A 14,765-nucleotide genomic window follows, 5' to 3' on the forward strand; every position below is an offset into this window, starting at 1 on the left:
GTATGTATGTATGTATGTATTTTTATTTATTTATTTTCTTATTAGGCATCAATTTTATACACATCAGTGTATACATGTCAATCCCAATCTCCCAATTCATCACACCACCACCCCCACCCCCCACCGCTTTCCCCCCTTGGTGTCCATACGTTTGTTCTCTACATCTGTGTCTCAATTTCTCCTCTGCAAACTGGTTCATCTGTACCATTTTCTAGGTTCCACATATATGCATTAATATATGATATTTATTTTTCTCTTTCTGACTTCACTCTGTATGATAGTCTCTAGATGCATCCATGTCTCTACAAATGACCTGATTTTGTTCTTTTTATTGCTGAGTAATATTCCATTGTATATATGTACCACATCTTTATCCGTTCATCTGTCAATGGGCATTTAGGTTGCTTCCATGACCTGACTATTGTAAATAGTGCTGCAATGAACATTTGGGTGCATGTGTCTTTTTGAATTATGGTTTTCTCTGGGTATATGCCCAGTAGTGGTATTGCTGGCTTATATGGTAGTTCTATTTTTAGTTCTTTAAGGAACCTCCATACTGTTCTCCATAGTGGCTGCATCAATTTACATTCCCACCAGCAGTGCAAGAGGCGTCCCTTTTCTCTACACCCTCTCCAGCATTTGTTGTTTGTAGATTTTCTGATGATGCCCATTCTAACCAGTGTGAGGTGATACCTCATTGTAGTTTTGATTTGCATTTCTCTAATAATTAGTGGTGTTGAGCATCTTTTCATGTGCCTCTTGGCCATCTGTATGTCTTCTTTGGAGAAATGTCTATGTAGGTCTTTCCCCCATTTTTGGATTGGGTTGTTTGCTTTTTTAATATTGAGCTGCATGAGCTGTTTATCTATTATGGAGATTAATCCTTTGTCCGATGATTCATTTGCAAATACTTTCTCCCATTCTGAGGGTTGTCTTTTCGTCTTGTTTATGGTTTCTTTTGCTGTGCAAAAAAACTTTTATGTTTCATTAGGTCCCATTTGTTTATTTTTGTTTTTATTTCCATTACTCTAGGAGATTGATTAAAAAGTATCTTGCTGTGATTTATGTCAAAGAGTGTTCTTCCTATGTTTTCCTCTAAGAGTTTTATAGTGTCCTGTCTTACATTTAGGTCTCTAATCCATTTTGAGTTTATTTTTGTGTATGGTGTTAGGGAGTGTTCTAATTTCATTCTTTTACATGTAACTGTCCAGTTTTCCCAGCACCACTTACTGAAAAGACTGTCTTTTATCCATTGTATATCCTTGCCTCCTTTGTCAAGATTAGTTGACCATAGGTGCATGGGTTTATCTCTGAGCTCTCTATCCTGTTCCATTGATCCATATTTCTGTTTTTGTGCCAGTACCATATTGTCTTGATTACTGTAGCTTTTAAGTATAGTCTGAAGTCAGGGAGTCTGATTCCTCCAGCTCCATTTTTTCCCCTCAAGACTGCTTTGGCTATTCGGGGTCTTTTGTGTCTCCATACAAATTTTTAGATTTTTTTGTTCTAGTTCTGTAAAAAATGCCAGTGGTAATTTGATAGGGATTGCATTACATCTGTAGATTGCTTTGGGTAGTATAGTCATTTTCACAGTATTGATTCTTCCAATCCAAGAACATGGTATATCTCTCCATCTGTTGGTATCATCTTTAATTTCTTTTATCAGTGTCTTATAGTTTTCTGCATACAGGTCTTGTCTCCCTAGGATGTTTTGTATTTCTGCGGTGTCTGTTGTAACTTCTCCTTCTTCATTTCTAATTTTATTGATTTGAGTCCTCTCCCTCTTTTTCTTGATGAGTCTGGCTAATGGTTTATCAATCTTGTTTATCTTCTCAAAGAACCTGCTTTTAGTTTTATTGATCTTTGCTATTGTTTTCTTTGTTTCTATTTCATTTATTTCTGCTCTGATCTTGATGATTTCTTTCCTTTTGCTAACTTTGGGTTTTGTTTGTTCTTCTTTCTCTAGTTCCTTTAGGTGTAAGTTTAGATTGTTTATTTGAGATTTTTCTTGTTTCTTGAGGTAGGCTTGTATAGCTATAAACTTCCCTCTTAGAACTCTTTTGCTGCATCCCATAGATTTTGGATCATCGTGTTTTCATTGTCATTTGTCTCTAGGTCTTTTTTGATTTCCTCTTTGATTTCTTCAGTGATCTCTCGGTTATTTAGTAACATGTTGTTTAGCCTCCATGTGTTTGTGTTTTTTACGTTTTCTTCCCTGTAATTGATATATAATCTCATAGCGTTGTGGTCAGAAAAGATGCTTGATATGATTTCAATTTTCTTAAATTTACTGAGGCTTGATTTGTGACCCAAGATGTGATCTATCCTGGAGAATGTTCCATGCACACTTGAGAAAAAAATGTGATCTGCTGTTTTGGGATGGAATGTCCTATAAATACCAAATCTAGTCTACTGTGTCATTTAAAGCTTGTGTTTCCTTATTAATTTTCATTTTGGATGATCTGTGCATTGCTGTAAATGAGGTGTTAAAGTCCCCCACTATTATTGTGTTATTGTCGATTTCCTCTTCTATAGCTCTTAGCAGTTGCCTTATGTATTGAGGTGCTTCTGTATTGGGTGCATATATATTTATAATTGTTATATCTTCTTCTTGGATTTATCCCTTGATCATTACGTAGTGTCCTTCCTTGTCTCTTGTAACATTCTTTATTTTAAAGTCTATTTTATCTGATACGAGTATTGCTACTCCAGCTTTCTTTTGATTTCCATTTGCATGGAATACCTTTTTCCATCCCCTCACTTTCAGTCTGTATGTGTCCCTAGGTCTGAAGTGGGTCTCTTGGAGACATCATATATACGGGTCTTGTTTTTGTATCCATTCAGCCAGTCTGTGTCTTTTGGTTGGAGCATTTAATCCATTCACGTTTAAGGTAATTATTGATATGTCTGTTCCTATTACCATTTTCTTAATTGTTTTGGGTTTGTTTTTGTAGGTCCTTTTCTTCTCTTGTGTTTCCCACTTAGAGAATTTCCTTTAGCATTTGTTGTAGAGCTGGTTTGGTGGTGCTGAATTCTCTTAGCTTTTGCTTGTCTGTAAAGCTTTTGATTTCTCCATCAAATCTCAATGAGACCCTTGCTGAGTAGAGTAATCTTGGTTGTAGGTTCTTCCCTTTCATCACTTTAAGTATATCATGCCACTCTCTTCTGGCTTGTAGAGTTTCTGCTGAGAAATCAGCTGTTAGCCTTATGGGAGTTCCCTTGTATGTTATTTGTCATTTTCCCTTGCTGTTTTCAATAATATTTCTTTGTCTTTAATTTTGCCAATTTGATTACTATGTGTCTTGGCATGTTTCTCCTTGGGTTTATCCTGTATGGGACTGTCTGTGCTTCCGGGACTTGAGTGGATAATTCCTTTCCCATGTTAGGGAAGTTTTTGACTATAATCTCTTCAAATATTTTCTCAGGTCCTTTCTCTCTCTCTTCTCCTTCTGGGACACCTATAATGTGAATGTTGTTGCGTTTAATGTTGTCCCAGAGGTCTCTTAGGCTGTCTTCATTTCTTTTCATTCTTTTTTCTATTCTGTTCCACAGCAGTGAGTTCCACCATTCAGTCTTCCAGGTCGCTTATCCCTTCTTCTGTCTCAGTTATTCTGCTATTGATTCCTTCCAGTGTATTTTTCATTTCAATTATTGTATCATTCATCTCTGTTTGTTTGTTCTGTAATTCTTCTGGATCTTTGTTAAACATTTCTTGCAACTTCTCAATCTTTGCCTCCATTCTTTTTCTGAGGTCCTGGATCATCCTCACTATCATTATTGTGAATTCTTTTTCTGGAAGATTGCCTATCTCCATTTCATTTAGTTGTTTTTCTGGGGTTTTATCTTGTTTCTTCATCTGTTACATAGCCCTCTGCCTTTTCATCTTGTCTGTCTTTCTGTGAATGTGGTTTTTGTTCCCCAGGCTGCAGGATTGTAGTTCTTCTTCCTTCTGCTTTCTGCCCTCTCTACCAAATATTGAAAGCAGAGTTAACACCAATCCTTCACAAACTCTTCCCAAAAGGTGGAATAGGAGGGAACACTTTCCAACACATTCTGTGAAGCCAGTACTACCCTGATACTGAAACCACACACAGACATCACAAAAAAGAATATTACAAACCAATATCTCTTATGAATATTGATGCAAAAGTCTTCAACAAAATTCAAGCACACTGAATCCAGCATCATATTGAAAGGATTGTACACCATGATGAAGTAGGACTTATCCCAGGAATGCAAGGTTGGTGTATCATCTGAAAAATCAATTAATGTAATACACTTTATCAATAAAATTTTTTTTAAACAAAATGATCATTTCTGTAGATGTAGAAAGAGACTTTGACAAAATACATGACCCTTTCATGATAGAAATACTCAACAAGGTAGGATTGGAAGAGAACTTCCTAAACCTGGTAAGGGGTATCTACAAAAAACCCATAGCTAGCATCATACTTAATGGTGAAAGGCTGAATGTTTTACCCCTAAGATCAAGAATAAGGTGCGATATCTGTTCTTGCTACAGTAGGGGCAACAGCAAGCTTAGAGGGTGGGAGTTCTCCATGGTCATGTCAGAAAGAGAAGTGCTGGTTCCCTGTGGGGCTTATGACTGCATGGTCCCTCACCAGTTCACTTTTGATATGCCACCATGTCCTGTGAATCACTATGAGAATTGTGCTGTTTCCCCAGTAGAATTTTGATCTTAGAAACTACCCTTCCTAGAACTTCTAGAGACAGGTGCTCCCAACAGGAGGCTCAAGGTGCCCCTACCCTTCAAGGTGAACTGCTCAGGGTGCCCCTACACCTGCACCAGAAAAGAACACTCCACCAACCTCTTCCTCCCATTGAAGATAATCAAGTGTGGTGGGAGGCAGGAGACCACCTGATTCATTAAGGACATGGCTACAAATGGAACTCCTGCTCCACCAGCCTCCCACCTGCTCTGAAGCCTTGGCTGTAGCATGGAAATGTGAAGGAGGTGCCCTGGGACCACCAACTTCTAAATCTCACTGGGCTTTGTCTTTGGTAAAGCAAATGCTGACTCAGGAACATCTGAGGTTCTTTGATCCCAGGCAACAGGAACTGAATCTAAAAATGTACCAAAAAGATAAAAGAGTATATAGAAAAGATATGGAGTAGCTCCCAAAATTGAAGAGATGCTGAAAAGCATATTGGGGAGGGGATCTCGGAGGCACCTCCAGTGGACAGGACACTGCCTCCCCTCCAGGAGCTTCTCCACTGAGAGTCCACTTTCCTGGAGAAGGTCTGATGGGCCTGGCTTGGCTCCCATGCTCTCCAGCGGCATGGTATAGACACCCAAAGGAAAACTGAGGTGTTGTTACCAGAAAAAAAGAAGACAACACTGGGCAGGCAAAACCAGCATATGTGTCCTCCACCCTGAACACATAGAGGCATGCTGACATCATGATCGAACAAAGACTAGGAAAGACCATCCAGCGGACGCTGTCCAGCTAGGACAAGTGCTGGCAAGTCTATTAGAAGGAGGGCTACTGTACTGGAAAATTCCTGTGTCCTGGTGAGAAAGGCAGCCTGACGGGAATGTTACTCTTGGATGTGAACTTTCAGCATCAGCAGCCATATGATTCTCAAAGCATGAGAGTTTTTTTCCAAACTCTCAGTTCTTGGGTGTGGTATAAGTTACCAAACCCAGGCTTCTCCTGGTTATTTTAACCCCAAAATTGTACCAACACAAGTGCCAGTTCCTGGAGTGTAACCTGATCAGTTGTGATGGCTGAAAAGACATGCTGCCAGGTTGTGATCTCATCAGCTGCTGGTTAAGCTCTGTTCATTGTCCTGCTTCCCTACTGCAAATTCAGTTTGTTCCCATAAATCCCAGAGAAACATTTTTTCCTCTCAAAAGAATATTTGAAAATGAATTTATTGTAGAAACAGAGAATCTTAAAACTGAGGACCTGTGTGCTTCTTGCTAAGATGTAAACTATGGAGGTGGCAGAAATCCAGGGCAGGGTGGGAGTGAGCCAGTCTGTTCCTGCCTGTCAGCAGTAAGGAGAGAAGGGAGAGGGGCTGGAAGTTGGAGTCATCACCCTATCTTACAGATGAAGACATCGAGACACTTGGTTGTTAAGTAACTTACTCAAGGTCATACCCATAGCAAGTAGAACTCAAACCAAGGTTTTCCTACTTTAAGTCTTACGTACTTTCTGCTACACCATTCTCATTTTAAAAGTAGTACAACCTGCTTCTACCATGGCATAAAAAAGAACCCTTTTTGACCAGGGCACCTGTAAATAGATATTTTAAAATGAGACTGGCGAAGTCAGCAGACTGCATTGTAGTGGCCTTTGACTCAGAGGGGGGTTGAGGGGAAGCCGTGGTGGCTGCCTTATCTGGAAGTGAAGCACATGGTTTTAAAATTAAACAGTAGAGCAATTTTGCTAAATGCTGTAGCTGCTCAGTTTTCTGGCTTATTCTCAGTGTTATCTGGACCCATGCTGGAAAAGAAATTAAAATTCAGGAATTCTGCTGTCTAAGATGAGGGGTTTCAATGTGAAGGCAGCTTCCCAGGAGTCCTGTGTGTGTGTGTGTGGAGTGTTGGGGTGCAGGGAGCTGTGCTTGCAGGGATGCCATCCTGTGAATACCACGATGACTCCCTCTTGACCCCCAGCAGGTGATGTCGGGCTCAGAGAGGCTGGAAGGGACCCTGAGACCCGAGGGAGCAGTGGCACAAGTTAAAGGGACGGGACAGGTGAGAGGTCGTCTGTGGCACAAGTCCAAGATTTTCTGGGTAAGAAACTAAACCTGCCTATTCAGGGTTCAAACCCATAGCCTCTGACACCTCCGACATGCCCACTGGGGCTGAAAAATGAATTCGCCTGGGCTGGGCGCCATGTACAGGCAGGACACCTGTGTCACCCCTTTGTTTATTGTTTGCCTTCTTTTTCTTCTCACAAGGACAAGGACCTTATCAGTGTCCCATTCACTCAGCAAACATTTGTAGAGCACCTGCCGTGTGCCAGGTGAGCACTGGAAACTTGGGTGTGCTGCTCTCTCTCCAGTGCCTTTAGAAGGGCTGGTGAGTCATTTGAACAGATGAACGGATTGTTTAGCACCGGTGGAGGGAAAGGGCCTCAGCCATCCCAGAATTGCTCACATCCATGGTCAGTGGCATTGTGTTGAAAATGAGGTTTCATTCCAAGACCATGAGCGTTTACACACTGGGGGGCAGATGCTCCATTGACAGAGGGCGGAAGTCAGAGGCTGGCTTGGGACCCCCTGGTTAAATCATTCACCTTGCCTCAGCACAGTCATGGTGGATTTATCCATGCTGTGTCCTGACCCCGCCCACGTTGACTTGATATTGATCTGACTCTGACTTTGACTCAGCCCTGAACCCTCCCAGAAGCCCTTCCCATTCCATTCTCTTAGCATCAGTTCCTGCAGAAATCTCTTAAATCTTTCCTTCACCCATCATGCTTTACTATGGCCTTTATTTAAATAGATTTGTTTCAAAGTTGGGAACAAAAGAGCATTATATCCTTATTATGTGGAGGAACCAAGGCAGACAATTTGTTAGGCTCAGTAGCTAATCAGAAAAAGAGTGAAATGCTCTCTCCATATTACCCAGGGGTGGCCTCACATGGGGGGGTTACTGAGGTCATGGACTCGGTCGAGGCAAGCATGGGTTCAGGTTCCAGAGCCACCACTAGCTACAGGCAAACTCATGGGCAGGTTACCTGATCTTATCACCTATAAACTGGGAAATCAGAACCTTTCTCATAGAAATCTTGAGACGATTAGGTGAAGTAATGCCTATAAATTCCTCCGTCCTGAGTAAGTACTCGATGGATGCTAGCCAAAACCATCATCCCTGCTAAGCTACAAAACTCTATTAATGATAAACATCAGCCAGCTGTTGGACCCCAGCATTTATGTGTTATCCATCATTTCTTCTACACACACACACACACACACACACACACACACACACACACAGATACACACAGAGAGACTTTTAATACAGTGTATAACTACACAATTTAAATAACCCATGATGGTGTTTTTCAGGTAATGAAGGTTTGGGAGAAGGTCCTAGTTTATGCTAACATTCCCCTTCTTGTCAGAACAAGTTTATATAATTTACATGTATTTTAGGGTAAATAAAAACAGCAGAACCATCTTGAGTGGTTCATTTCTAACCCTTATGAATATTTCTGAGCTCTGTATTTGTGGACTTCAAATAATATTGTCAGCAGGATGAGTGTAGGACTTGGGGAGGAAAAGGGATTATGAAAGGTATCAGCACCCTTCAAACGCCAAAGTTGGGTTATGGCTTAGTGAGTGACCAGAAGCTTCACAGATGTGTCACCCTCCGTGGCTCAGTACAAAGCGGGCTGGAGAGGCAGTAAGGAGTGAGAGTGATGAGGTTCTACTTGATGTGGATGGATGTGAAATGCTGGCCTCTGCCAGCACCTCTGCCTGCTAACCTATATTTGAATTTAAATACCACTGAAGGAAGGAGCCTGGTGAAATATAAGTACATAATTTCTAAGAGGAACTCCTTATGGCGTTCAGAGCAGAAATTAAAACCACTGAGATAATGAATGTGCTCTGACCCACACCAAGCACATGGCTCAGGCGTGTTTCCTTTCTGTGACTCCTAATCTGCTTATTGGGAAGGGAGCACTCCCTGGCCCCTTGGAGAGAGCTTGACACTAAATCTTGAGAACAGGGAGGGAAACACTTCCAGCTGCACCTGCTCACTGAGTTGTCAAGGAGGACAAATGTTGACCTAAGGGACAACCATGCTCCAAGAGCTAGTCAGAAACAAGTGTGGGCTTCGGGTGCTGATCCTCATAGCACACACAGTGGTTCTCCTGCGCCAGAACCCCCTGGGGTCTTGTTCAGCCACAGAGTGCCTGGCCCAACCCAGAGTTTCTGATTCAGCAGATCTAGGGAGGGATCTGAGACTCTGCATTTCTAACAAGCCTTCTGATGATGCTGGTTCAGGTACCATACCGAGAGCCACTGGCATATAGTAACAAAGGTTACTTGAAATTTTAACTCAAGAAGTATGATGAGAACAATCAAGATTGGTGAATTGGGTCCTGTGACTTGAACTTGGCAGCCAATGCAAAAATCCTCCAGTAGAACAAGTGTGTGGCTAATCTGGGAAGGAAAGGTAATCAGTTATCTTATCTTCTGGGGGCTGGAGGACTAGAAGGTCCAGAGCCCAGACCATTGAGGGGAGAGGGCAGCTGGGGCCAGAGACCCTACCAAAGTGAAATACCGGCGAGATTATCAAGGAGGCTCCAGGACTTACACAGCAGAGGCTCCCATGACTGTAGATGGAGATGGGGGGTCAGGCAGCTGGTCACCCAAGTTTATAGACAAAGCACTCCCCATTTGCTCTTCTCTCAGAAGATAAAGGATGCTGTGAAAATGTTCATCACTCTGACTTTAATTCTTACAAACCAGGAAGGAGGTAGGACACTGTCGGTAGGACAGTGACCAAAACCTGGGAAGCTATGACTGATTGTATCATTCTGCAGTTTGCCACAGTAAGGAAAGGGAACTCTGAGGAAGATTCAGCACAGACCCCTCTGCTTTTAGAAAAGAGAATAAATAAAGGTCAAAGTAGAGCTAGTTCTGATTCCGTAGCTAAAGAAAGTCAACACAGCTCAGCAGGTAGGGGAAATTCTGGAAAATTCTATTCAGATGCCATAATCATGGACAGACCCAATAACACATAAAGGGGGAGACAGACGCACAACCAGGGGCTACCTGGCAGCCCTGGATTAGTCAGATGTAAAGGCCCAAGAACACCAGAGAAAGGGGCAGAGGGCAAGGACAGGTAGAAAACAGTTTGGAACCTCAGCAGATAGCTCAGCTCAGGCCAGACAGGCAGAGGCCTGCAAGCTGAGCCCTGCTTACAAAGTATCTGCAAAGATAGCTTTTTGTTTTTTATTAAATTAACCTTTACAGTAAGAAAAACTGGAAGATAAGCCAAGTAAGGCCAAAATCCTGCTCCACCCCACTGCTGCTTTTCAACATAAGAGAATGGAATTAAAACTGGGACAGGTAAAAGAAAGTACCAGAGCATGGTGGCCAGGAGCAGTACAGAGAAGGTGGAGCCTGAGCCCCAGGAAACAGTTTGTATCCAAGTTCAAGAATGAGGGCTCAGCTGCCGGGTTCCCATCCCAGCTTCACAGTTGCTGCTGGGGGACCTCAGCCAGGCCACTCAGCCTTTGTAAAACAGGGGACATAGATAGCACCCACCTCATAAGGCTGTCATGAGAATTATATGAAATAACAGAAATAAATTGCTTAGGAGAGCTCTTGGCACACAGTAAGTGCTAAATATGTCTTTTTTATGATCACTGTCATCATCACGATTTTCCAGAAGTGTCCAAAACCCCATTCCAGGAAGAAAGTCAATCCAAGATGCTACAGAACTCTACAGATGTTACCTCCAAGGCTCTGCCGATTGGTTCTATGAAATTGTGGCTGAAGAGAGAAGAGCCAGAAATCTGAGGGTGGTTTTCAATTTCCCAACTGGATAAATGGGGAAGTCCGAGGAATGCAGCGTCAGCCTGCTGTCAACCCCTGGCACAACTGGAGGACAAATCAACGATTTAGACAGATGGTTTGTGTGCACTTTAGAAAAGAAGGCTGTGTGCATGCCCTAAATGAGGGAGGGTTAATGAGAACACTCAGTGCCTGTCAGACAGTGTTATTGGGGCGTGGGTCAGGTCGGCAGAACACTTAGCAGATCTCCATGATATCGCTGTGGATGAAGCAGGAAAACAGGTGGGCTCATGGCCTGTCACCATGGGGCTGCCGCTAGACCCAGATCTCCTCCATATGTGTCTAGGGTGGCCCCTGGTGGGTCTGTCTGCAGCGCTGCCTGTGGAGTTGTCAGCCTTCTGTCATGTGACTCTTCTGGGCAGGGCTTCATGGTGGGGGCTGCCATGCGATCAGGAAGCTCCACAGAAACCTGTGACTGTTCAGTGGTAGGGCTCCTCCTGGAACCTGGCACCCACTCTGCTCTCCCTCCCTTCCATCCCCCACCCACTCATTGTGGTTGCAGCGAGGGGCACGCAGACTCCCAGTTCTCAGTGATTGTAAGGATGTGTTGTTACAGGACAGAAGACAGGGAAGAAGAATGTGCACTGAAGTTTTTATAGCTAGCAAAACTGTCCTTCAAGTATCAAGGCTTTAGAAAAACAGTTTTAAATATGCAGAAACTTAGGATACTGAGCCCATGAGCCCTTCTTGAGGAAGCTACCAGACCAGGACTCAGCAACATTTTCTTTAAAGTGAAGATATTAAATATTTTAGCTCTGTAGGCCATGTGATCTCTGTCATAACTACGCAACTCTATCATGGTAGCACAAAAGCAGCCATAGACAATAGATAAACAAATGGGCAGGGCTGTGTTCCAATAAAACTTTATTTACAAAAACAAGTGTCAGAAGGGGTTGAGCCCTCAGGCCACAGTTTGCCAACTCCTGTATGATAGGATGCTCTTCATCTAACTGAGAGATGGCTGGGAACACTTTGATAAAAGGGCTGATGGTGGACATTTTAAAATGTTTAATTGTAGAGGTAAAACTAAAGCAAAGATGGAGATAGGAATATTTAACAATGAAGATATAACAGTAATGAATATTTATGCCCCAAATAACACAGCAACCACTTTGTAAAGCCTAACCACAGGAGGTGCAAAGAAATATAGATAGAATTTATCGGGTATAGGTGACTCTTAATATAAGACAGATCAAGTGGCAAGTAAATAAAAAATAAGGAAGGATATAAAAGACCTAAACAACATAATCAGTAAGATAAATCAGATATATCAAATACTACACCCTGATAATATAGAACACACCTTTTTCTCAAATGCACAAAGAAAACATCAGTAGGTTCCTAGAAGTAGAAATAGTAAAGACAATAGCCTCTGATCACAAAGCAGTAGAGTTAGAAATTAATAAAAAAGATTTTTAAAGTACAAAAGTCCCCTCTACCTGGAAATAAAACTTTACAGGATACAACACCCACATTTGGCAGTAACTCAAAAGTGGAGAGACCTAGAGATGTCCACTGACATTAAGCTCAGCCTGAGCAGTTAAAGCTGTTCCTTCACTCACTCATTTAACAGATTTAACTGAGCAACAGTTGAGACTAACCTAAGATGAAGAGGCTCCTCTCTGCATTTCAGAGCTTGCTTTGGGTGGGAAAGACTGATAGGGAAATAAGGCAGCTATAGCCCTGTGGGAGAGCTCGTGACTAGGGCACGAGACAAATGCCCAGCTGGGATTCATGTGGATGTGTTGAGGTACGAGGAAGCAGTAGCTGTGCCATATCACAATAGGATTGGGTGGAGTGTGGAGGAGAGCCCTCCTCACCTCTCACTGGCTATGTGACCCTGAGCAGGTTACTTCACAGGAGCCTCCCTTTCTTCATCTCCCTGGGAATCAACATCTGTCATGGAGAAGGGTCCAATTAGTGTGTTCTTACTGCTTATTGACTTGAAGCTGGTCAGGTTATAACTGGAGAGTGTATTTGTTAGGGCCACATTCTAACAAAACATTGGCTGGCTATGTCCATAGCAGGAGATGGGGGTCAAGGGTGAATGGCCCGGATACTGCTGCCTCATGAAGAACAACTGAAAGGGTATGTACATTGATTTAAAAAAAAAAAGAAAGAAGACTAAAGGGAGACCTCGAAGGATTTCAGAGACCTTCTTGCCCTGGTGCCTTTACATACTTTGTGTCATCATCTAGAGAACAAGCATACCTACTCTGGTGCTTCAACAGGCTAGTGGGACAGACATCCCGGTCATAGTATAATGAGCTCCCTGTCATACACAGATCTGAGCAGCCCCTGCTGGTCTTCTGAATGCATCACTCATCACCTTGGATCCAGGACTTCAACTTCTGCCCTTTGGAAATCATCCAAAATATAATGGACAAAATTGGCAACCACCCAAATGTCCAACAAGTATGCACTAGTTAAGTAATATGCCTCTATCTATACAATGGAGTGTTATGCAAGCATTAAAAATCACTCTTGAGAAAATATTTTTGATCACATAGGAATTGCTTCTGCTATCAAGAGTGAAATAGGCAAAATAGTAAATGATTTGTTCATAGTATGACATCATTAAAGAAAATATGTTTAGAAGACTAGGATCATGTATGTTCTTTGGTTCTCTTGTTTTATACTTTTATGTACCTTCCAGATTTTCTATAATGTGCATGAATTATACTTATCATTTCTACTAAGTAAACAAAAAATATGGCTCTAGAAGAGATTCCTAAAATGAGTGAAAGTGTAGACAGAGATACCCTGGAGACCAGCACAAAGATCATTTTAGGAAGCTCTGGATCACTTCTCAATTTTCTTCATTGACAACCATGGAATTCAATTAAACTCAGAAAACATTTGTTGCATCCTTAACAAGCACAAGGCTCTGTGCTAGAAACTTTCATTCAGAAGAGCCAGGGAGGGCTTCCCTGGTGGCGCAGTGGTTGAGAATCCGCCTGCGGATACAGGAGACACGGGTTCGTGCCCTGGTCCGGGAAGATCCCACATGCCGCGGAGCAACTAAGCCCGTGAGCCATGGCCGCGGAGCCTGTGCGTCCGGAGCCTGTGCTCCGCAACGGGAGAGGCCACAACAGTGAGAGGCCCGCATACCGCAAAAAAAAAAAAAAAAAAAAAAAAAAAAAAAAAAAACAGAAGAGCCAGGGACAAGGATCATTCACAGCAAAATGTGACCAGGCCTTTGAGGGTGAAGGGAAGGGAGTCTGAACTCTGAGTGACTCCAAGTATTTTGCTGGGGACTGGGACATTATCTACAATTTTCTAAATAAAATTTTCTTTAGTTTGCCTAAAAGTAAAAATTGACAACATGCAACACTTGGAGGAGGAGTGAAAAGATGTCACAGAACTCAGTCCAACAAGACTTGCTGTAGAAGTCTTTTCTCTCTGGTTCTTGATGGTGGAGTGAGGGGCGGCCAGTCTCGTATGCCCGTGTTGGTGGGAAATCCTTAAAGCCTAATTAGACAGAGACACCTTTGCAGAACAGACGCTTAGGAACCTGTTTTTATAAATCAAGGAGAAGCAACAATGATCTAGTGAAAATAGATCATTCTGACACGATACTTGCTGAATAAAAATCTCAAAAGCATGCAGGGGGATTTCATGCCATAGACTTAATAATGCCAGAAATAAAATGAATCTTTTTACTTTCTACTTGGAAGGCTCAGGAACATGGTTTCTGTAGCTCATTAGCTATTAAAATTATTAGCAAATTATTATTTTCAATTGAAAGTGGTTATGGTATTCATTATTTCCTCTCATGCCAAGACTCTCTTTAGTCTACTCAGAACATGAATTGTCCAAAGCAATCCAAAGTTTCTAAATCGTTTTGAACCAGGTTCACTGACTTTGGCCCAGCAAGCCACTCAGAGTTGAGTGGCTAAAGGAATCCATTACGTAATTTATTGAGAACTTAATTGAGACTAATTATTATCTCTCATTGCCTTGCCTGAAGAACATCTGCCCGGCATCTGCTGTGACTCCATTTGGTTGGGATGTTTGAATTTTTCTGTGAAGTGAAATAAGGGGCATGAATATTTTATTGTGGATTTATCCCACTATAACTTTTTATAGGAAACTGCTGGTTGTTTTATTAGCCAGCAACGTTAATAGACAGTGTCTCTCCTGCTGGAGCCAAGGTTTAGGATGTACTCAGAACACACTGCCTTAGCAAGATCTGCCCCTGA

General features: G+C 42.2%; 1 protein-coding gene across 6 annotated transcripts in view; it reads left to right on the forward strand.

The window, feature by feature from the left end:
* Window positions 1-14,765, forward strand: part of ADAMTS17 (ADAM metallopeptidase with thrombospondin type 1 motif 17) — a 364,535-nt gene that overhangs the window by 299,030 nt on the left and 50,740 nt on the right. The window contains exon 21 of one of the 6 annotated variants that reach the window (XM_067029494.1): window positions 12,849-12,920. The exons of the other annotated variants lie outside the window; for them this stretch is intronic. Coding sequence (XP_066885595.1) covers window positions 12,849-12,876 — 28 coding nt within the window. The 3' untranslated portion in view covers window positions 12,877-12,920. Of the gene's footprint in view, window positions 1-12,848; window positions 12,921-14,765 lie in introns of those variants that run through there. 6 annotated transcript variants of the gene reach the window in all.

This window comes from Kogia breviceps, chromosome 3 (assembly GCF_026419965.1).
Source record: "Kogia breviceps isolate mKogBre1 chromosome 3, mKogBre1 haplotype 1, whole genome shotgun sequence".
NCBI classification, from domain to species: Eukaryota; Metazoa; Chordata; class Mammalia; order Artiodactyla; family Physeteridae; genus Kogia; species Kogia breviceps.